A 21,551-nucleotide genomic window follows, 5' to 3' on the forward strand; every position below is an offset into this window, starting at 1 on the left:
CCCCCTCCCCGATCCCTCCCCCCCTCTTCCTAAAATATAGAAAATGATTTCCAAATTAAACCCAAATACTGTGTGGATGCTTAAATCTCCTTTAAAAATACTAAACATATATATACTGGATGGTTACTTTAAGGACGATGTTGTCATGGGAACTCTGTCTGTGAAGGAGAACTTCCACTTCTCTGCGGCTCTTCGCCTTAGCAAGTCCGTCAGTCAAAAGGAGAGGGATGAGCGGGTAGAGAATGTCATCAAGGAGCTCGGGCTCACTCATTGTGCAGACACAAAGGTGAGAGGTCAAACGCGAAGGTGGAAGTTCAATATCAAAGCTAAAGGTCAAATATGAATTTGAGATATACTTAACATGAAGGTAAGAGGTCATGCATCAGGTTTAGATAATCAAGACAAAAATGATCACGAGAGGGCAGGTCATGATCACGAGAGGACAGGTCATGATCATGAGAGGTTGAACAAAAGGTGAACTGGTGAGAGCTTATGCTGGACAGGAAGATCATATGTTAGACACAGATAAAAGAGGTCGGATATCAAGGTGAAAGGTCATAAGTCAATAAGAAGTTGTACAATGCAGAAGCGAGAGGTTCACGTACAAAGTTAGACACAAAACACAAAAGTGTGATGCTAAACACATGCATATACAATAAGTCAACTTAAAGAGGTTAGCTGTAGGTCATAGTTCAGATAGAACGGTTTAAATAGAGGTTACTGTCAATCCTTTGAGAAAAGGATGATAGCTGAAAGGTCAAAGTATAAAATGAAATCTGGGGAAAATTCTAGATAGTGTTTTTTCGAATATAGATTATCAAATACAAGAAATGTGCCCTTTTTTTATAAATTGTGGATAGGCTTGACAAAGAGGTATGGCGGAAAACTGCCCGTATTTCCCTAAGTCGGCATTTATGAAAACGGGGAAAAAAATTGAGGAGAAAACATTTCGTGTAGCAAAAATGCATACAAAAGATACAAAACCAATTGAATATGAATTTTTAAACTGCTGAGAAATTAGGTATTGCTAAAATGATACTGCAAATATAGCCATATACACTATATCTATGAAAGTGATGGGGTTTCCCGGACTTAAAAAAATACTTTCAACACTCTCCCATCCGAGGACTAACTTTTGAATAAACTTTTTGTGATCGTGATGTAATGTGCAAAAACAAATCATATTACGGAAAAGTGGTCCTCCTTTGGGAAAGTGCTCAAAATAATGAAAACAGGGGTGATCAAGTTTCTCTAAACTGCGACCGGTGTTTCTCGGGTTAAATAAGTTTGTAATTGCCAATATCTATATGTTTTATGTAGCCGAATGTATAACGCAGTTTACTTGCGACTAGAAAATAAACGGTGCAGGTTCGAATCCTCCTTCATTTTTTTTTTTTTTAATATTTAGGCATGTGATCATTTTCCTTAATAAGGCAATNGTAATATAGCTTTGGGGAAATAGGTATAGCAACCCGCCATATCTCTTTACGTATCCTCCTTGGAGAAGACAACTAGTCAAGTGTTTATTATTGCCAATTTTCTAAATCATAAGAAGCAGGATGGCCGACATAATACAAATATTTTACATACTTTGTAGGTTGGAAATGAGTTTATCCGTGGAGTGTCTGGAGGAGAAAGAAAAAGGACCAATATCGGCATGGAGTTGATTATCTCCCCTCCGGTACTTTTCCTTGATGAGCCAACCACAGGACTTGATTCCAACACAGCAAATTCTGTCATGCTATTGCTACGCAGGTGATAAGCTTACTAATAGATAATAACTCTATATATTGGCTGAGATATGCTGAGAATCCTGATGTGTCTTTTATTGGTTAATACAAAACATATTTTGAAAAAAGCTGATAATTCTTTGATTTCATATTTTACTATTGAAGAAATGCATGATTGGTTATTTGACAACAGCCTACAGGCAGACTGGTTATTTGACAACAGCCTACAGGCAGACTGTTGTATTCTATATACATGTTTATCTGGTAACAGTGTACAATTTGGTTGTTCTTTCCCAACCATCCATCTACTGCCGATGTTTTTAGTGTGTATATTGTTGTTGACAGGTTGGCTCTGAAGGGACGCACCATCATATTCTCCATTCACCAGCCTCGCTATTCCATCTACCGTCTGTTTGACAGCCTCATGCTCCTCTCCCTAGGCGAGACTGTGTATCATGGCAGCTCGCAAGAATCTCTTGAACACTTCCAAGCATTAGGTAAATACTTGTCAATCTATCTATGATGTTACTGAAGCTACTAAAATTGATGTCTACAATGTCACCAAAGGTTTAACTAATAGAGGTATTACTGTATTCCTTTTATGATCTGTAATGATTTTATTATGACATTATCATACATTGAAGATTTTAGAAAAGGAAGAAATACAAAACAGATAGCAGATTTTTCTATTGTTTATAGTACTATTTTTATACTATCCAGCAACAATGCTTTAACCATCTGACTTAAGACTTTATGTACCTTTTCCCTAACAAAATACCATGAGTCGGTTTTTGAGTACCCTTGGCTAGCTGTCAAGGTTGTGATAACTGTTAGCTTCCATTTAGAATGTGCTATAGTATATAGTTGAGCCTCTTTGATTTGTGCAGTCACGCCTATTCCCTACTCTGTGGCTACATTATAATGTGACTGTATTTCTGAGACAGTGCACCGAAACCACCAGATCAGTGGTGACAGGATAGTGGGACAACTGGTTCAGTGATGACTGGATAGTGGGACAACCAGATTAGTTGCTGGGTAGTAGGACAACCAGATTAGTTGTTGCTGGATAGTAGGACAACCAGATTAGTTGTTGCTGGATATTAGGACAACCAAATTAATGGTTGCTAGAAAAGTGGGACAACCAGATCAATGATGACACGAGTTAAGAGATTCGTTAAAGATACAAGACGCTTTAACTAGATTACACTTACTTGTTTATCTCATCACTTTGCTGTGTGGAATGATACCAGTACATACTTTTAGTATTTGCTCTGTCCTCCAGCATCATTTTAATTGCCATTTTTTTGTAAAATCTAGTTTTTGTACAACAATTATCAAAAAATTAATAATGACATGCAAATATCAATATTCATGTACATAATATACATGTTTTATCATTACTTCAATTCAATATGATGTGTGTAAACTGTTTATAACTGTAAGGAGAGGGCGCTCATAGGCTTTGCCTGTTGCCCAATTCCTTTGTATCTAAGATCTGAACAATAAATATTCTGAAATGAAAAATGATGACACGATAGTGGGACAACCCGATTAATTTTATTGGTGTCTGGATAGTGAGAAAACCAGATAAGTGGTTGCTGGATAGTGGGACAACCAAATCAGTGGTTGCTGGATATTGAGACAACCAGATTAGTGGTGACTGGATAGTGGGACAGCCAAATCAGTGGTTGCTGGATATTGAGACAACCAGATTAGTGGTGACTGGATAGAAGGACAACTAGATAGTTGGACAACCAGATCAGTGGTGACTGGATAGTAGGACAACTAGATAAGTGGTTGCTGGATATTAAGACAACCAGTTTAAGTGGTGACTGGATAGTAGGACAACTAGATTTGGTGGCTGTTAAGTTGGACATAATAATGTTGGAGCAATACTTTTTTTATGTTTTATTTGTAAAGTCCTGTGTCTATATTTTTAACTGATATTGATATTGTTACAGGTTATGTGATAGAGGAACACAATAATCCTCCTGACTTCTTCCTGGATGTCATCAACGGAGACCTGTCCATGGCTAGTTTGTCTGATGACTTCCTCCAAAAGGATGGTAAGTACCACCTCCTCAGCCTCTTTACCTCCTCCAAAAGGATTGTATGTACCACCTCCTCAGCCTCTTTACCTTCTCCAAAAGGATGGTAACTACCACCTCCTCAGCCTCTTAACCTCCTCCAAAAGGAGGGTAAGTACTACCTCCTCAGCCTCTTTACCTTCTCCAAAAGGATGGTAAGTACCACCTCCTCAGCCTCTTTACCTCCTCCAAAATGATTGTATGTACCACCTCCTCAGCCTCTTTACCTCCTCCAAAAGGATGGTAAGTACCACGTTCTCAGCCTCTTTATTTGCAAGGCATAGAACATTGATAGAAAAACTAAGGTATGAGGTATTAAGGCAATGAAAATGCTGACAGAGCAGCTAGAACTGAATTAAACTCCCAGCAAACCAATATCAAACTGCCACATACAGATTTTAAACCCATAATACGATCAGACATTCAAAGTAAATGGCAGCAACGATAGTCTCTAGACACCAATGGCGGGGGGTCATACTTATCTTGTCCATGCTTATCGGCTAAATAGGGGAGATCCACCTAATTGCCACGCATTTGACTCTCCATTTACAGTGGAGCTCATTGTGTCGCCTGCGAAAAGCTGGTGACACATAGGTATTGCTTTGTTGGCGGCGTCCGCACAGAGGTTTTCGTGCGATAACTCGAGTTTCCTTGGGCCGATCAAACTCAAACTTAATGCAGTGCTTCCTAACCAAAAGTGCTTACTTGGGATTACTTTTCAGGTCGGAAGGTCAAAGGTCAAGGTCACTTACTATAAATAGAAAATCTGTTTTCGTGCGGTAACTTGAGTTTCCTTGGGCCGATCAAACTCAAACTTCATGCAGTGCTTGTTGTGGATTGCATTTTCAAGAAAAATTTGATGGATACCAATGAGGTGATGCTGGTCTTGCTTGTTGCCAAATAAGGGCATTATGTGGTAAATGCAAGAACCTTTTTTATTTTCTAATCAATTCCTTTCAAATTTTGTACAGTAATGCTATAACTAGAAGCAATAATGTTTAACATATATTACAGGTTTTTCTAACGAGTTTCAACTTTCAGCGTTTTGGCATATCTGTTAACGTGATAACTAAAGCCATAACACTTTTCTTACTCAAAGCGCTGAGCAGGGGACACATCTGCTCCCGTGGAATTCTTGTTTTAATAGAGTGTTCAGATTTTAGATACATTCGTGATAAATACTTCACTGTCACAGGCATGAAAACTATTTTCACTTCTGTAGACTTGGAGACATTACTCAACTTTATAAAGACATTGGTCTGTTTTATAAACTGTGATTCCATTCACCCACATGACACTTTTTTTAACTTTATTTATGCATATCTCTTTCAATTTCTATCTTTACACAATATTTTTAACTAAATTTTAATATTTTACCCTCGTCACTATTGCAACTCTATAAGCCCATCTTGCTTATGATTTTATAAGATAAACAGACGTTTTATATGATTTTTGAAGAACAGAATGGTTTTAGAAAAAATAGAAGTTGTCTTGATCATCAATACATTTTATATTCTATTTTAAACAATAGGAAAATTGGGAAACAATCTGCTTTGTCGATTTTAATTTTGATTCCTCAAATGGTCATGCTCCATACGAAAAGATTTTTCTGGCCCTAAAATGACCATTACTGTCGATGGGCCATTCAAACAAAGAAACTGTCCACTTTAATACTGATCTGTTTCTGGCCCTAAATGACCATTACTGTCGATGGGCCATTCAAACAAAGAAACTGTCCACTTTAATACTGATCTGTTTCTGGCCTTGTTCACTTTAATAAGTATTGTTTGCTTACAGATAAATTGAGTTTGATCACCTCAGAAGAAGGAAAAGGTAAGTCGTGTTAATGTCCTATAACAAGGGTAATGGGAAATCTTCATGTATTAAACATGATATATATATAGAAGTATATAAAAAAAACTACACGTGCCCAGTTTTACAAAGCTTTGTTAATTTAAGATAATGTTGTATTGTGATTTTGAGATGTTAACATACGTATATAAATTATGAATTTCAATACTATGCATTTATTTTTGTTCAAGTTTTTAACAATATAGTAATACATGTACACGGAAACATTTCTGTAATGAAGAGTTTTTCTGACAAAAGCGGATGTTTACATTTGTTCAGACATTGCATAACAGGGTCATGCTACACTGTAGTTATCATATACTACAAAGCTTTTATCATACCTTATCTGCTAACCCTTTATACCGAGCATTCTGTAGATAATGGCTGACTTGTTCATGCTCATTACACTACACAGCGGTATGCATGTATTGTGGTAAAAAAACAATGAACTGTAAAGCTCAAAGCAAATTGTCTTTATCAATTTGCTCTGTGTGTAGGCACTGAATGTCTTTTCCATATAGTAAAAATTTGACAGCATGCTAGAAAGTTTGTCGGATTATAACATGCATTAAGATAAGTAATATTTTGGGATATTGAAGGAGAATAGAGATTTTACTATTGGCCTTTGCTATATAGCAGTTACTTACAGGGAGTTGATACACTTACAGTTTAACTCATTCACCCCTGAAATTTCATAATGAACTATTCCAACCTTTGAATTGGAAGAGTTCAAATGTGTCTTCAGGTGTGAATGAGTTTAATTGTTTAATATTATAAAATAACATGTGCAGATCAATCTACAGTAAAACCTTGTTATACTGCCACCATTTGAGATATTTTGTCATTATAAAGGGGTTTGGCAATAAATTTAGGGAAATGTGTAAATTCAATCTTAAAAAAACCCAAGAAAAAGGGACATTGAAATATGTTGGTGGTAATTATATATAAACAAGGAGGCAGATGTAACAAAGGGCGTTATATTGAGGTTTCAGTGTGTGTTCTTTCTCTAAACGTACCCGTTTCTACAGGTAAAACAATGCTTTAGTAAGTTATATGTTTTAATCAAGTAAGAGCAAAACACTTATTTATTTAATGTAGTGTATTGTTATTTTTAATTTTGCTTTGGGATATATATAGCTTTAAACCTATCATACAGAGATGTAAATAAGATGCCAGTTTTAAACAAACTGATATCATATTGATAAAAGTAATATGATTGATGAATGCAAAGTAAGATTTAAACTTGCCAGACTGAGTGTGATGATTGCTAAGAACTACCTGTGATTGACCAGTTATGAAAACAGGAAGATTCTCTCATCAGTGTCTAGTCTCTAGACTAGTAAAAACTACAGATATATTTATTGGAGCATATAATGCTTGATTTCATATACGATTTAACTTGATACTTAAGTAAAATGAACACGAACAATAAGTTATCCTGAAGAATGTATTTCTGAATAAATATATATTTGTATTTGCAGAATCTCATATTTTCTTGACTATCCTTTTTCGGTTGCAGTAAAACTTACACAATACAGATATTCAGATATGATAATGTGAAGTTGGAACTTGACACCTTAAAATAGTGTGACAGGTTTTAAATGTATATATATAATTACAGTCACCTTCCAAGATCATGCTAGAGAGAATTTCACTGTAGCTTATCAATCGGTTGAGCGGCTTACTGGTTCAATCTCCGGAAAAAAGCACACTACCAGGCTCGGGGGGTACTGTCTTTCCTGTTACAAAAGTTTTTACTATATACAATATATCTGCTATTGTAGACATGAGACAAAAACAGAAACTCTTTTGAGGTGTTGAGAATCCTACTACTCAGACTTGTTATATGCTTGCTGGTGGCAGTCTCTATTTGTAATCTTTTGCTTACTCTTCTTGAACAAAAGCTTGGGGCATGTCCTCTTGTATATAGTAAACAGAAATCCAGCTTATAATGCATGAATCATTAAGTTTTTTAAAGTGTCTGGCAGTTCTATTTCTGTTGGTACTTTCATTTACTATTCACAGATTTTGTTTTGTAGATTCTTACATACATTTGTTCCTAACCTTTTATTGCTTTATTTTATTCATCTTTGATGCTGCACACAGAACCTGTAGCAGCGAATGGCCTTGGTATGGATTGTCTCCTTTTGGTGCTCCTATTTGCTAATGTTTCAATACATTAATATACTGTGCAAGTCATGCTGTACAAAGTCATCAGTGATGTGACAGAAAACTGTTGCAACCAAATAGATCTGTCTTTTTGGTTTCTCAAAACATCTGAAATAAGATTCTTTACCTGAATTCAAAGAACAAATCTTGACTAGGATTTTAATATATATGTATTTTTGCTTAGATAGTACCAAACCTTTTTACTAAGATAATTATAATTAAATACTTATTAGAAATCCATTGTAACGTGGATGTCAACATGAACAGGATTTATAACCTAAGCTTTTATTACTTTGCTTGTAGATATCTATCATTGGAACCAATTTATTTGTCAAAGGAAAAGTAGATTGACTAGGATTAATACTTTTGAACCATAAGCAGTAGAGTTATGTTACATATTTCTTAATCTTTTGTTTCCAGGGGCTAAAAATACCCATGATAAGCTTGTAGATGGGTACAAGAAGTCCCGCTGGTACCAAAGGTATGTAATGAACAGTACAGTTGTATATAACAATTGTACTTTATTTGACCTTATAAATGCCTTATTCCTATTTGACCTTATAAATGCCCCATTCCTATTTGACCTTATACATTCCCCATTCTTATTTGACCTTATAAATGCCCTATTCCTATTTGACCTTATAAATGTCCCATTCCTATTTGACCTTATAAATGCCCCATTCTTATTTGACCTTATAAATGCCCTATTCCTATTTGACCTTATAAATGCCCCATTCCTATTTGACCTTATAGATGCCCCATTCTTATTTGACCTTATAAATGCCCTATTCCTATTTGACCTTATAAATGCCCCATTCCTATTTGACCTTATAAATGCCCCATTCTTATTTGACCTTATAAATGCCCTATTCCTATTTGACCTTATAAATGCCCCATTCCTATTTGACCTTATAAATGCCCCATTCTTATTTGACCTTATAAATGCCCTATTCCTATTTGACCTTATAAATGCCCCATTCCTATTTGAACTTATAAATGCCCCATTCTTATTTGACCTTATAAATGCCCTATTCCTATTTGACCTTATAAATGCCCCATTCCTAAAATGCCCTATCGTATTTCTAGTCCTGGTGTATCTTCACCGTGATTTACTTCTTAATTGAAAAAGGGTCAGTTATGATAACTTTATTTTAGAATTATGGAATTCTGCATACATTTTAATATTCTTCAACAGCGAAGCACCTAGGACACTTACTAGAGGAAATATACCGTAACACTTTGTATTACTAGTAGTAATTCCTAGAAATAATTGCTTGAACCATTAGCTAACACAGAATTTGAACATCATTAGAAAATGACGATTATTCAAGGTTGGTTATTTCTGTGTGTATACCTGAACTTAGTTACAAAGTCAAAAGATCAAAAGTCTTTTTGTGAAAAGTATTTTGAAACATATTGATGAATATGAAAACTACAAATGCACACACAGACATGATGAATTAACTTCCAAGATGACGAGGCTCGAGGTAAAAAGTCACCAATTCTGTTTCAAAATTGACTTGTATTTATTGTTGTAGTCTCCAGTCCCATGTACAGACAGTCCACAAATCTTACATGGAAAAGAAGGAAGCAGGCACTGTAGTGAGAATGCCTAGAGTGGACTATGCCACCTCCTTCTTCAACCAGGTAGGGATGAAATATCGGGTTACCAACTGGTTAAACACAGAGTGTGTAATGTACAGGACTAATTTACATGACCTTGTTTGTCAATAAAGACCAAAGTTTGTTATGGTTCAAATGACCTTATTTGTCTTTATAAAATAAAGACCAAAGGATAACATTGTTTGAACTGTCAAATTGCTTGTAACTGACTTGGCTAGAGGAAATTCCACCCAGCTCAGTTGCAAAAGCACCGGACCAGTAATTTGTAGTCTAAGGTTCAACTTCTAGCAGCCTACCTCCTGGAAGATATTTAGCAACAGTTAAATTTGATGTATATGCATGCTTGTCCTGCATAAATTTCTGAATTTGTCCATTCAAGTAAGTCGATAGTGATCTTTAAGTCATCTGAAAAGGACAATACTATGGGTCAGATTTCATCTTGCAGACATTTTGTTGCAGTTAAGATGAAATATTTTATTTCTAATTTTTATTGAAATTTAAATGCAGCACTAAATTAGGATCAAATTGCAATAAAGATTTTTCTGTCAAGGGTAAGAAAGGGGTGTAGGAAATTTCTATCTTACACCTCATTTCACGTGACGTGACGTCACAATGGTCCAACAATGACATGACGTCACGAATTTGTAACTCTCCGATGCCGCAATGCGGAAAAAAAGGCGACGTGATGAAATTAAAACCTTTTACAATATTTTTACTGTACACGTTAAAAAGATATGAGTAATTTTTCAAATGTTTGCAAATTTGTTTTTGTCTAAAAAGCTCAGGGGGAAATTGATATTTTCCTCAAAAAGGTGGCCAGTCCAAACGCATTTTCATGGTTTCTAGGCTTTTCTGGTGGTTGGAATGAGAGAAAAATACTCTTTCATGCTCAAGGGTGTAGGATAGGGAAATTCCACCCTCAGGATTTTCAAATTTGAAAGAGTCTTATATTATTTAATTCCATTCACATTTTTTCTTCTTTCCAGTTTTCTGTAGTGTCCAGCAGGACTTTGAAGAATTTGATCAGAAATCCCCAGACATCGATAATGCAGGTACGTTCTCATTTTATTTTCTGCTCCACTCTCTTCAATCTGTGATGTGAGATGCTGTTTTTAACCTCAGGGCTGGAATTAATTAAAAAAGATTACTGGCCATAAAAGGTCTAGTTGGAGTGAAAATTCACTGGTACCGTCCAGTCTGAAGCACACTGGTCCAGAAAACAAGGGCCATAGGCCTGAGTGATCAGTGCCAGAGGCTAGGGGGGGTGGGGGATCAGAGAGGGAACATTTTGAAATCTAGAAGCTCTGTGGTGCATTCTGGACTTAAAATAAAGCTTTTCAAATCTGCTGAAATTGTAGATAAATTTTCAAAACATCTACTGGCCTGGCAGGATAGCTTGTTGAAAACCTACTGGTCCGCCTGGAAAACCACTGGCCATTTGTGTTTTCATATCCACTCCTTCTGTAGTCATTCATTCTGTCTGTAGTCATTCTGTCTGTAGACAGTTCTTGTTATCACTATTTCTAAGTACTCGATAGATCTTATTCAAATTTTATAAACAGGTTTTCTTGGGACCTATATAGCTAGTTATGCAAAATTTCATAAATTCAGCTTGAAAGTATTATATATAAATCATTTATTGATGGTCAGGCTATACTACCTCAAATGGTTAAAAAATATACCAATTACTTTCGTTGATACGCATTATTTAGGCTCAAAAGAGATAGTCGTATTTGTTTTGTTAATTATTAAAACCTTTAGTCAAGGAGTTATTTAGTTCTGAATGTTTTGAATGTAAAATATTTGAATGATCCTTTCCTTCATGTCCAGCAAAGCCTAAACATAGCAGATCTGTTTTGGTTTCTTCACTGTCCCCATAGCTTAAGACACAGAAGAAAGGCCCTGATTCTACAGGGGGCCATATTTAATTAGTATTCTGATTCTACATGGGGCCATATTTAATTAGTCACCTGATTCTACAGGGGGCCATATTTAATAAGTCACCTGATTCTACAGGGGGCCATATTTAATTAGTATTCTGATTCTACAGGGGGCCATATTTAATTAGTATTCTGATTCTACATGGGGCCATATTTAATTAGTCACCTGATTCTACAGGGGGCCATATTTCATTAATCACTTGATTCTACAGGGGGCCATATTTAATTAGTCACCTGATTCTACAGGGGGCCATATTTCATTAGTCAGGGCCATATTTAATTAGTCACCTGATTGACAGGGGGCCATATTTAATTAGTCCCATGATTGACAGGGGGCCATATTTAATTAATCACCTTTTACCACATATAGTGGCATACAGCGGGCCTATTATTTCCCAAAACCAGCAGGAGAGTTACAGATTGGTATTTTCGAGATTACCAGTACAAATAGTGATAGATCGAGAAAATTTCCCCGGGGCAACAACACTATTTTGATATAGACAGTGCTGGACAAGAAAGAGGAGTCATTTATTCAATATTTTTGGCCCTCCAAACATCCGGCCTTAGAAAGGTGGAGAAATAATACAGTAGGTACTACCGGCTCCCATTCATAAGAGAGGATTCCAACAACTTCTTTTTATATAAATACTTCATGAACTATGACTTAATATCACCAAATACCGGTACTCGAACAAACATTGCGGTATGTTACCGCAGAATAAAAAATAATCCCAATAACTGATATTAGGGGAATGTTGCCTAACCCTATTACACACACTGCTTGGTTGGTTAGTGGACGGGTTTTTCTTCTACATGACTCCACCCATACAGGTTTCATCTCGCTGACGGAGGTCAGTGTTCTGTCCGCATGAATACATGTACAGAGAGTATTGGTCTCCATAGGTGTTGGTGATGGTGGTGTTCGGAGCTATAGTGGGCGCTATCTACTGGCAGATTGATGATGATTGTACATCAGGCATCCAGAACAGGTAACTACAACATATATCTGTAATGTCTGGTACAGACGATAACAACTGTGTAACCCTGGTAACAATACTTTGTACTTGTAATGTGTAACTTTTGAATAAGTAACTTTTGAATAATTGTATGTTTTATCAAACTTGATAGTTGAGTATACGCAAGTATATGTTTGTATTTATGGAGGAATTTTACCAGAGAGATTTCTGATGTATTATAATCTCTCTGGTATGTATTTTTGACTGTTACAGAGTAGGGGTGTTCTTCTTTGTGGTAATGAACCAGGTGTTCGGGAACCTCTCTGCTGTGGAACTCTTCATCAAGGAGCGAGCAATCTTCTTGTAAGTCATGACCATAAGTAATGCCTCAATCATTTCATGATCTTGGCAGTAGTTTAATACAATGTATGACCTTGACAGTTTCCTATGAATATTTTATTTGAGATTTTAAATGTTACCAGTATGTAAACTTGTACTAAGGCAATAAATACTCTGCAATGATTTTTGTTTTCATTCTTTCTTGGACAGCTAACTAATTGGAGTAAAATGATTAAATATTTTTACCATCTGTTGTGTAGTTAATTTACAATGAAGGAAACCAGGTAACTTATAATGGTATGATTTGCAGACATGAGAATGTGAGTGGATTCTACCGAGTGTCGGCCTATTTCTGCTCCAAGATATTCTGTGATGTTATCCCAATGAGGTTGATACCTGTGTCTATATTTGCCGTCATCACCTACTTCATGATAGGTAAGTTCTACAGGAAATAAAAAAACACTTCAAAGAGAATGTTGTAATCGGACAGTCAAAATAAATTAACTTCCAGCTACTTGACCCTGGAACCATATTTATGAAACCATTCTCATGCTCAAGCATAAATTCTGTGCTCAAACGAACTTTCTTCTCACTCACTTAAATCATGTCATACAGTCAAAAGTCCAGTAAAATCATTGAAAACAGGTTTAAAGGCTGGAAATGTCTCCATAATTCTTCAATATCATTGATCACAGAAACAAGATATTGGGTTGAGCACAAAATCTAAGTTTGAGCATGAGAAAGGTTTCATGAAACCATCCTTATCTTAATGATACACTATGATGATATTTGAATGTGTGATATTTTCGTATTTATTAAGACAAAATATTTCCTGGGATACAACATTATCCCCCTCACACCTAACGATTCCTGTCCCACACTAAACACTAGAGAGTTCTACTGTAGTTTTCTTACATATGGTTATCTCCCTTTGATTTTCTGTTTGGCTGTAACTGCAATGTGTCTAGGACAAGGATCAAACCTTGGCCAAGCCCAGTTACAGCCACTGTTATTGATGCCAGAAAGAAAAGAAAAATTCAAAACACGGTAAAAGAAACAGAACAGGCAGTGGTACAGGGATGCTTGATTTTTTTAATAATTTTTACATTTACTGAGATTCAACGTGCCCATCCAAACACCTTATTTCTGCACATATCAAACAAAAACTGATTTAAAAGCTTGTTGCTCCTTCACTGAATTTCGATTTCTAATTTGCCGCAGGATCATAAAGCAGATCTTTAACTTATAAATTAAACGCAGTCATATATAAGTAGATCTTTTTTGGAAAATCAACATGAAGTTAGTAATTTATTTTTCCTATTTCTGTTTATTACATAATTGTACTTATTTACCAGGCCTAACGGATATACCTAGGGAACTTCTTCAACCTTCTCTTCTATTTCCTTGTATTATATAACTGTACTTTATATACCAGGCCTACAGATGGACGTGGGGAAGTTCTTCCTCTACCTCCTCAGCCTTTTCCTTGTTACCCTCTCGGCCTCGGGCTTCGCCTTCTTCTTCAGCGCATCTGTCAGGATATTTGCTGTGGCCAACCTGTGCATTGCTCTTTGCTATGTCTTCATGATGGTAAGAACTTCACAATTCATGGTTTTATGCAATTTTAATTTCAAAAAATTGAAGAAATGAGACCTGAGGCCATGCCTGAAGGATCAATGTTAAACTCACTAAATAAAAGCAAATAATATTATTAAATTAAATTGTGAGCGGAACTGAAATTTCCTATTAATGTGGTATAGATATTTACTGTATGTTGATGTAAACTTCAGGTTTTTGGAGGACTACTGGTGAACCTAGACTCCATCGCTGACTGGCTCGAGTGGATTAAATGGTTCAGCATCTTCAGATACGGCATGAATGTATGTTTTACTGTTTATCACATGATTTTTGCATAATTATTTTTCACAGTTGTTCTTCTACCCACTTATACATGGGGATTTAATTTGTGAAAATAACTATGACTACCTATTATCCTTGTGTAATTGTACCTAAAGGAAAGTTGGGAGAATTTTGATTTTGCGATGGTCTCCTCGTAAATTAATACAAAAATAAATATCCCCTGAGATGTAAGTGATGAACATTATTTTACAGTTGAGTCTAACATATTTAGCCAGTTCTTTACAGGTAACACAACAGTTGTATCATTATGCTATAGTGAATTACATCGAAGCAAATGTTTAAAAGAATTAAATGTTGATTCAGTTTTGGTATACAGACACAGGTAGTGAAGTGATTTTTCTGATTAATGGGCATTGTTATAATATCTGGATGAATTTTTCTTACAGGCTTTGGTTATCAATGAATTGAAAGATTTGAACTTTTACAACAAGACATCAGGGGCAATATGGTAAGTTTGTATACATCAGGGGTGATATGGTAAGTTTATATACATCAGGGGCAATACGGCAAGTTTATATACATCAGGGGCAATACGGTAAGTTTATATACATCAGGGACAATATGGTAAGTTTATATACATCAGGGGCAATATGGTAAGTTATATACATCAGGGGCAATACTGTAAGTTTATATACATCAGGGACAATATGGTAAGTTTATATACATCAGGGGCAATACGGTAAGTTTATATACATCAGGGGCAATATGGTAAGTATATATACATCAGGGGCAATATGGTAAGTATATATACATCAGGGAAAATATGGTAAGTATATATACATCAGGGGCAATACGGTAAGTTTATATACATCAGGGGCAATATGGTAAGTTTATATACATCAGGGGCAATACAATAAGTTTATATACATCAGAGGCAATTTGGTAAGTTTATATACATCAGGGGCAATATGGTAAGTTTATATACATCAGGGGCATTATGGTAAGTATATATACATCAGGGGCAATATGGTAAGCTTCTAAATGGTACTGAACAACTTCAACAATTTGAAGATAAAATGTCAGACGAGGAGTGAAACATGGAAAGAGATTGTTTTTAAAAGATACCAGATGGCCTAATTTGGGTTTGAAAAGTGACGGTAGAGGGCTGATTTGAATAATTCCGTTGTGGGGCTCGAAATAATGTCAGGTGGGTGTTTATTCCACTCGGGTATAGTTCGAGGGAAGAATGATGCCTTTCTGGTCTGGGTTTTTGAGTGGGGAATTTGATACGAAAACTGGTGGTTTGTTCGGGATTTTCTAACTGTAGGGATTAATCTGTCTGATTTTACGATAGCGACTTTCTGGTTTACAATGTTATGAAGCATGGTCAGACGAGCATCTCTACGTCTATCTGCTAGAGGGCGCAGCTTTAGGTGGTCCAACATTTCTGACACACTGGAGGTACGATGGTTGTACCTGTGCTTATTGAGCACATAGCGCGCTGCCCTTCGCTGGACCATTTCCAACTTGTCAATATTTGTTTGGGTGTGAGGGTCCCATACTGTACAGGCATACTCAAGTGATGGTCGAACTAATGATTTGTATGCCTGTACTTTGGCTGATGTTGAGCCAATTTTAGGATTTCGTCTTAAAAAGCCTGGCATAGAATTTGCTTTTTGGCAGATAGTGTTTATATGTGAATCCCATTTAAGGTCAGATGATAGTGTTACACCCAGATACTTGGCCTGACTAAGATGTTCCAGTATGTGTCCATGTAAAGTATAATTATGGACTATTGGAGTTTTGTTTTTAGTCACCGACAAAACATTGCATTTGTTTGGGTGGAAGATAATTTTCCATGTGTTTTCCCAGAGCGCTAGTTTGTCCAGATATTTTTGAAGTGTTTCAGCATCACTGTTTGACTTGATAACTAGATATGCAATAGTGTCGTCTGCAAATAGATTGATTGTAGCATTTAGACCCACAGGGATATCGTTTATAAAGTAAAGAAATAAACACGGTCCCAAAACTGACCCCTGAAGTTCATGTACTAGTTATTGTAGAAAACATGTTGGGGTTGACTGATCAGTAATATTATTAAATAGTGCTGTTACAGATAATTGGAGGTTAAGTCAAAACTGTTTTCAAGAGTTATCCTTCTTTGCCCAGTCAAAAAGTTTATGATTACAATGTTTGTCATCGGAGGATGAATGGGGGTGTTCCAGTGTTGAAGTGTTATCATTGGCAGTCTAGTGGATTTTCTATTCCATAAATCTTCCTAGCATTGAATCAATTTTACATACAAATATCAAATCTGGCAGTCTGCAGCATGTCATTGAGAGAAACGGAACATTTTTATAGACTAAGCTGAACCATTAAACCTTTAGAAGGCTGTAAAGTAGGAAGTGCTGATGTGTGTGTGTACATCTCTGTCCCCACACTATGAAACGGGTTGTAAACTGTGGGTTAGATTTATTCAAGACGTAGACATTCCTGGTATAAAACGCTGGTTACTACCTATGTAGACTTGCTGTATAACAGTGAAACTGTCCTGAGAGACCTGTTAATGCCATATACTGATTCGCGTGTCCTTGGAGTTTCCTATGTAACACTACAACTACCTACACACACGATTCCTATATGATATTGTGATGTGTCAGAACTACACAAGGTGATCTGTAAATATTGTGAAATATGAACTAAGTGAAACCCAATTTATTGAAAAAGTTGATCACAGGATAAGGTCACCTTTAAGACTCAAATCATTAAAAAGTTTGTCTTTATTGCAAAAAAACCCCAGATTCTTGCTAGTACAGTAATTCAGCCGATACAACGATCTCACTGTTTCTGTGAACATGTCTGCATACTTGCATTACCATTGGTCCTGATATAAATGTACAGTTCAACATTGTTGGAAGGCAACTGCATGCATGCAATGTTGATGGCAATATTTTGCCTTATCGATATGTTGATAATGAATAAAATATACCATTAAACCAATGAAACTGATAAGATCTTGCCCTATCTTAGACCCAGTTTGTGTCATTTACATATATAGACAAAATTTAACGAAATTACCTGAAGGCTTCACATTACCATGGCAATTGTATATTGATACTCCCACTCGGACCAAACTTACCCTACCCTGTACCTAATTGTAATTATTCACATACATAAAATAAAATAAGAAGTACCAGTAATTTTTTTATGTCTGAAAAAATTGATGCAGCTAGGATACATGTCACTAGGCAGTGTGATCCATGGTATATTTTAGTGAGGCTATTCCGGTCTTTAGCTGATGACCAAGGTCTGAAATATTTAAGTCAAAGTTCAAATTCAACTTTTGTTCAGATAATGTTTTGATGAAACTAAACAAACATATGAACCATGACTACAGAATTTGAATCATTTTAAAGTTAAATTCATAGAAATATGTATTTATCATATATACCCATTTAAGGAGTTGTGTTTCAAAGTTTTGTTCCAGCATTCAAATGCAGACATAACCCAATTCTATGTTCTCTGTATGAGTTGTTCTCCATTGTCTGTATCACAGTTAAAGGTCAAAGCCCTTGTTTTGTTTCTCTTTTTATGATCTTTTGATAAAACAGTGTGTCATATTAAATGCATTGCTTTGACCAATTAGTTGTTAAGACTTCTTGAATGATGTCAGACTTGTGTTGCATGGTTTCGGAAACCTTTGCTTATAAAGACGCATTTTAATTTGAAACCTGTTTAAGGGTTGGAATTATTGATGGGCATATTATATTCTGTTTTGTGTACTCTTGTTAAACAATATAATATTGAGACTTATAATTATGTATTTCAGTGGCAGTGGGAATGAAGAGTTGTTGCGCCAGGGCATTTCGTTTGAGACAGACTGGGACCTGTATCAGAATCACGTGGCCCTTATCTGTATAGCCTGCATCCTGCTGTTCTTCTCCTACTTACAGCTACTCCGGGTGAAGAAATTCAAATAGACTGGGCCAGACAGGACTGGTTGTTTTAGCTAATATATGTGTGCAACAAGTGTTCAATCGTATATATATGCTCCCAATCAACTGCAAATGTCACAAGGAAAATGACATGTTTTCAAAGTTGTGAACTCAAGATGCTATAGATACGAGTGTGCAGATATGCTTGTTGTAAGGTCTGAGATTAACTTATATTTTCTATTTCAGGTACCTTAAAAAGATTTTAACTGTAGTGTTATGTTATTGACTGAGGATAATAGAAATATTTGATGAGACCAGATCTTTGTATCAATTCATAAGTAAATTCGATTGACAGGCATTTATATAATGTTACTGTCTACTGGGAATTTTTCAGAAATATTCACTCTTAGTCAGTAAAATCCATGTTTCTCCGATCACTATATCTAGCGTACTGTGTACTAATATCTGCTGTCAAGGTCAATTCACTTTCATTACAGAAGGTTAAAAAGGTGGAATTTGAACTACAACAAAAGATTCCCAGTATACACGAAATGTTTGAATTCTGTAACAATGTCAGGCACTTCTGGTACAGTTTTATCTAGTGTAATACTTGATAAAGGACGGAGTGAAGATGTCATTCCCCTAAATATTTACCTCAGACGTGTTGGTGGTTGGGACAGCCACTCGCGACACATAACTATTTGTATAAGAATGATTTGAAAATAAACCACCAATTTAAATTCAAATACAATTTTAAGATATTTCTGTTCGACAGTAGAGTATAAGATACCATTATGTTCAGTGCTCCCTTGACTAGTCCCTTATTGACCACCGTGTCCTATATGCATGCAGCAACACATGGCAGGAAGGTAATCAAAAGGGCACTTTTTTCTATATATATGATTTTGCAATGTTATATTTTTAGTTGTAAATATCCGATCAGATTTGTTTTACACAAATAAAGCTCAATGAACAACACCTTCATGACATAAACTGTGATAATGTTATGTTCATATATATCAGTGTTAATACCTATTGTTTACTTATGTGTGTTAAACCAATCGGTTGTTTACCAGTACGTGTTAAACCAATCAGTTGTTTACCAATGTGTGTTAAACCAATCAGTTGTTTACTGATGTGTGTTAAACCAATCAGTTGTTCACCAACACGTGTTAAACCAATGAGTTGTTTACCAATGTGTGTTTAACCAATCAGTTGTTTACCAATATGTGTTAAACCAATCAGTTGTTTACCAATGCGTGTTAAACCAATCAGTTGTTTACCAGCTAGTGTTTAACCAATCAGTTGTTTACAAACGAGTGTGAAACCAATCAGTTGTTGATCAACACGTGTTAAACCAATCAGTTGTTTACCAATGCATTTTAAACCAATCAGTTGTTTACCAACAAGTGTTAAACCAATCAGTTGTTTACCAACAAGTGTTTAACCAATCAGTTGTTTACCAACAAGTGTTAAACCAATCAGTTATTTACTGTTGAGTGTCATGGTTCTTGCCAAAGTTATGGCGGGATGAATTAGTGCTCCCTTTTCTTAACTAAGGTATAAGAGTTCTGTGATAATGTATCCTTAACAAATAGTCACACTGGTGGAAGATTTAGTATTTATATGTTGGGTGTATTTTGTATTTATATTCCGTGAATCTATAGTTATAAACATGTAGTTAAATATATAATACAGTATTTTATAATCCACCTTGCCATCCTAACTCACTAATTTTACTTTATGGTTTCATTACCTGGTCAGGCATATCTTGTCTATTAACAACTAACTTCAGGTTCTCTCACTCCTTTTAATCGTCATGCTCGGCTAATTATTCAGCTTAATCGTGGAACAGCTTTTGACGAAATTCTATCGTAGGAACATTTTTGACATAACAAGAAATATTTTTACCAAACAAAATTAGAAAAAATGAAAATCAAGATTGTTGTTTTCCCCTCAAGGTGATAAGGTAAAACTATAAGGTATAGTAAACTAGTGGCTCTATTTGATTCCATAAAGACCAAGCCAGAGATAACTACAGTGTATAACCAACATTGTGTACCTAGCTGTCTGTAGTAGTTGTAAATCTTTCATTCTTCATGTAGAAATATATATATGTAACTATCCACAGGCAGGAGTTTATTAGTCCAGTACTGTAGAAGGAAAAGATTGACAGGAGAAGCATCATATTTACGGCCATGTATTGTCACCTAATAATCTATTTTCAGAAACACATTTCAAATAAGCTGAGTTTAATGCTGTCGATTATTATTTTAATTGTCGGTGTGGTGACATGCGCCCTTATAATGGTGTGCAGGGCATCCTAGGGGACGGTGTAATAATTATATAAGTGATAATACTTTGTTTAGTTATAGCAAGCCAATGTTTGTTAAATCTGTGTACGGGTTATCTGACCAATGGGAATTACCAACACCGGCACGTGTAAGATAGCACGTCGACAGACGATTTAATAATGACTGGAAATTATCAGATGTTTTCTCCTCTTGATTTGAAAAAAAGAAAAATCCATTTTCCAGACTGAGGAATGAGGGTAGATTTCGTCTCCAAGGGCCCATTTGAATATTTTGCAACTACTACTGTGGTTGTTTATTGTATTTAGTCTAATAAACCGATTTTATTGGGATCATGAAAGTTAAATCTTTCCTTTGCTCTCCGGATCAGTGAAATGCCAGCCAAGTTAATTGTTTATCATTACCAGTACATATTTTGCGGTTAAATATAAGATGTAATTGTTTTTATATGTTATTCAATAAAATGCTTATTTCAAGTCTCTCTGTAACGTTGTTGTGGTTTTTAGCTCACCTGGCCCGAAGGGACAAGTGACCTTATGCGATGGTGCAGCGTCCGTCGTCCGTCGTCCGGTGTCAATATTTTACTTTAAACATCTTCTTCTTAATAACCAAAAGGCCAAGGGTGATGATATTTAGCCAGAAGCAAACTAGGATGAAGGGCTACCAAGTTTGTTCAAATAAATGACCTTCACCTATTTTCAAGGTCACAGGGGTCAAATATGTTAACATTTTTAAATAACCAAAATGCC

General features: G+C 35.7%; 1 protein-coding gene across 3 annotated transcripts in view; it reads left to right on the forward strand.

Annotated features, from left to right (window-relative positions):
- The window catches only part of LOC110441501 (ATP-binding cassette sub-family G member 2-like), a 38,773-nt gene extending 17,490 nt beyond the window's left edge, over window positions 1-21,283 (forward strand). For 2 of the 3 annotated variants that reach the window (XM_021484670.1, XM_021484668.1), the window contains 16 exons: window positions 134-286; window positions 1,598-1,755; window positions 2,076-2,227; window positions 3,692-3,796; window positions 5,615-5,650; window positions 7,775-7,798; window positions 8,258-8,318; window positions 9,376-9,484; window positions 10,447-10,512; window positions 12,304-12,389; window positions 12,630-12,719; window positions 13,006-13,130; window positions 14,131-14,285; window positions 14,486-14,575; window positions 15,002-15,063; window positions 18,385-21,283. In XM_021484670.1, the coding sequence (XP_021340345.1) occupies window positions 134-286; window positions 1,598-1,755; window positions 2,076-2,227; window positions 3,692-3,796; window positions 5,615-5,650; window positions 7,775-7,798; window positions 8,258-8,318; window positions 9,376-9,484; window positions 10,447-10,512; window positions 12,304-12,389; window positions 12,630-12,719; window positions 13,006-13,130; window positions 14,131-14,285; window positions 14,486-14,575; window positions 15,002-15,063; window positions 18,385-18,535 (1,623 nt within the window). In that variant the 3' untranslated portion in view covers window positions 18,536-21,283. The remainder of the gene's footprint in view (window positions 1-133; window positions 287-1,597; window positions 1,756-2,075; window positions 2,228-3,691; window positions 3,797-5,614; window positions 5,651-7,774; window positions 7,799-8,257; window positions 8,319-9,375; window positions 9,485-10,446; window positions 10,513-12,303; window positions 12,390-12,629; window positions 12,720-13,005; window positions 13,131-14,130; window positions 14,286-14,485; window positions 14,576-15,001; window positions 15,064-18,384) is intronic. The other variant, XM_021484669.1, reaches the window with a different exon arrangement.
- The last annotated feature ends 268 nt before the right edge of the window (window positions 21,284-21,551 follow it).

Source organism: Mizuhopecten yessoensis, unplaced genomic scaffold, assembly GCF_002113885.1.
Source record: "Mizuhopecten yessoensis strain PY_sf001 unplaced genomic scaffold, ASM211388v2 scaffold715999, whole genome shotgun sequence".
NCBI lineage: Eukaryota > Metazoa > Mollusca > Bivalvia > Pectinida > Pectinidae > Mizuhopecten > Mizuhopecten yessoensis.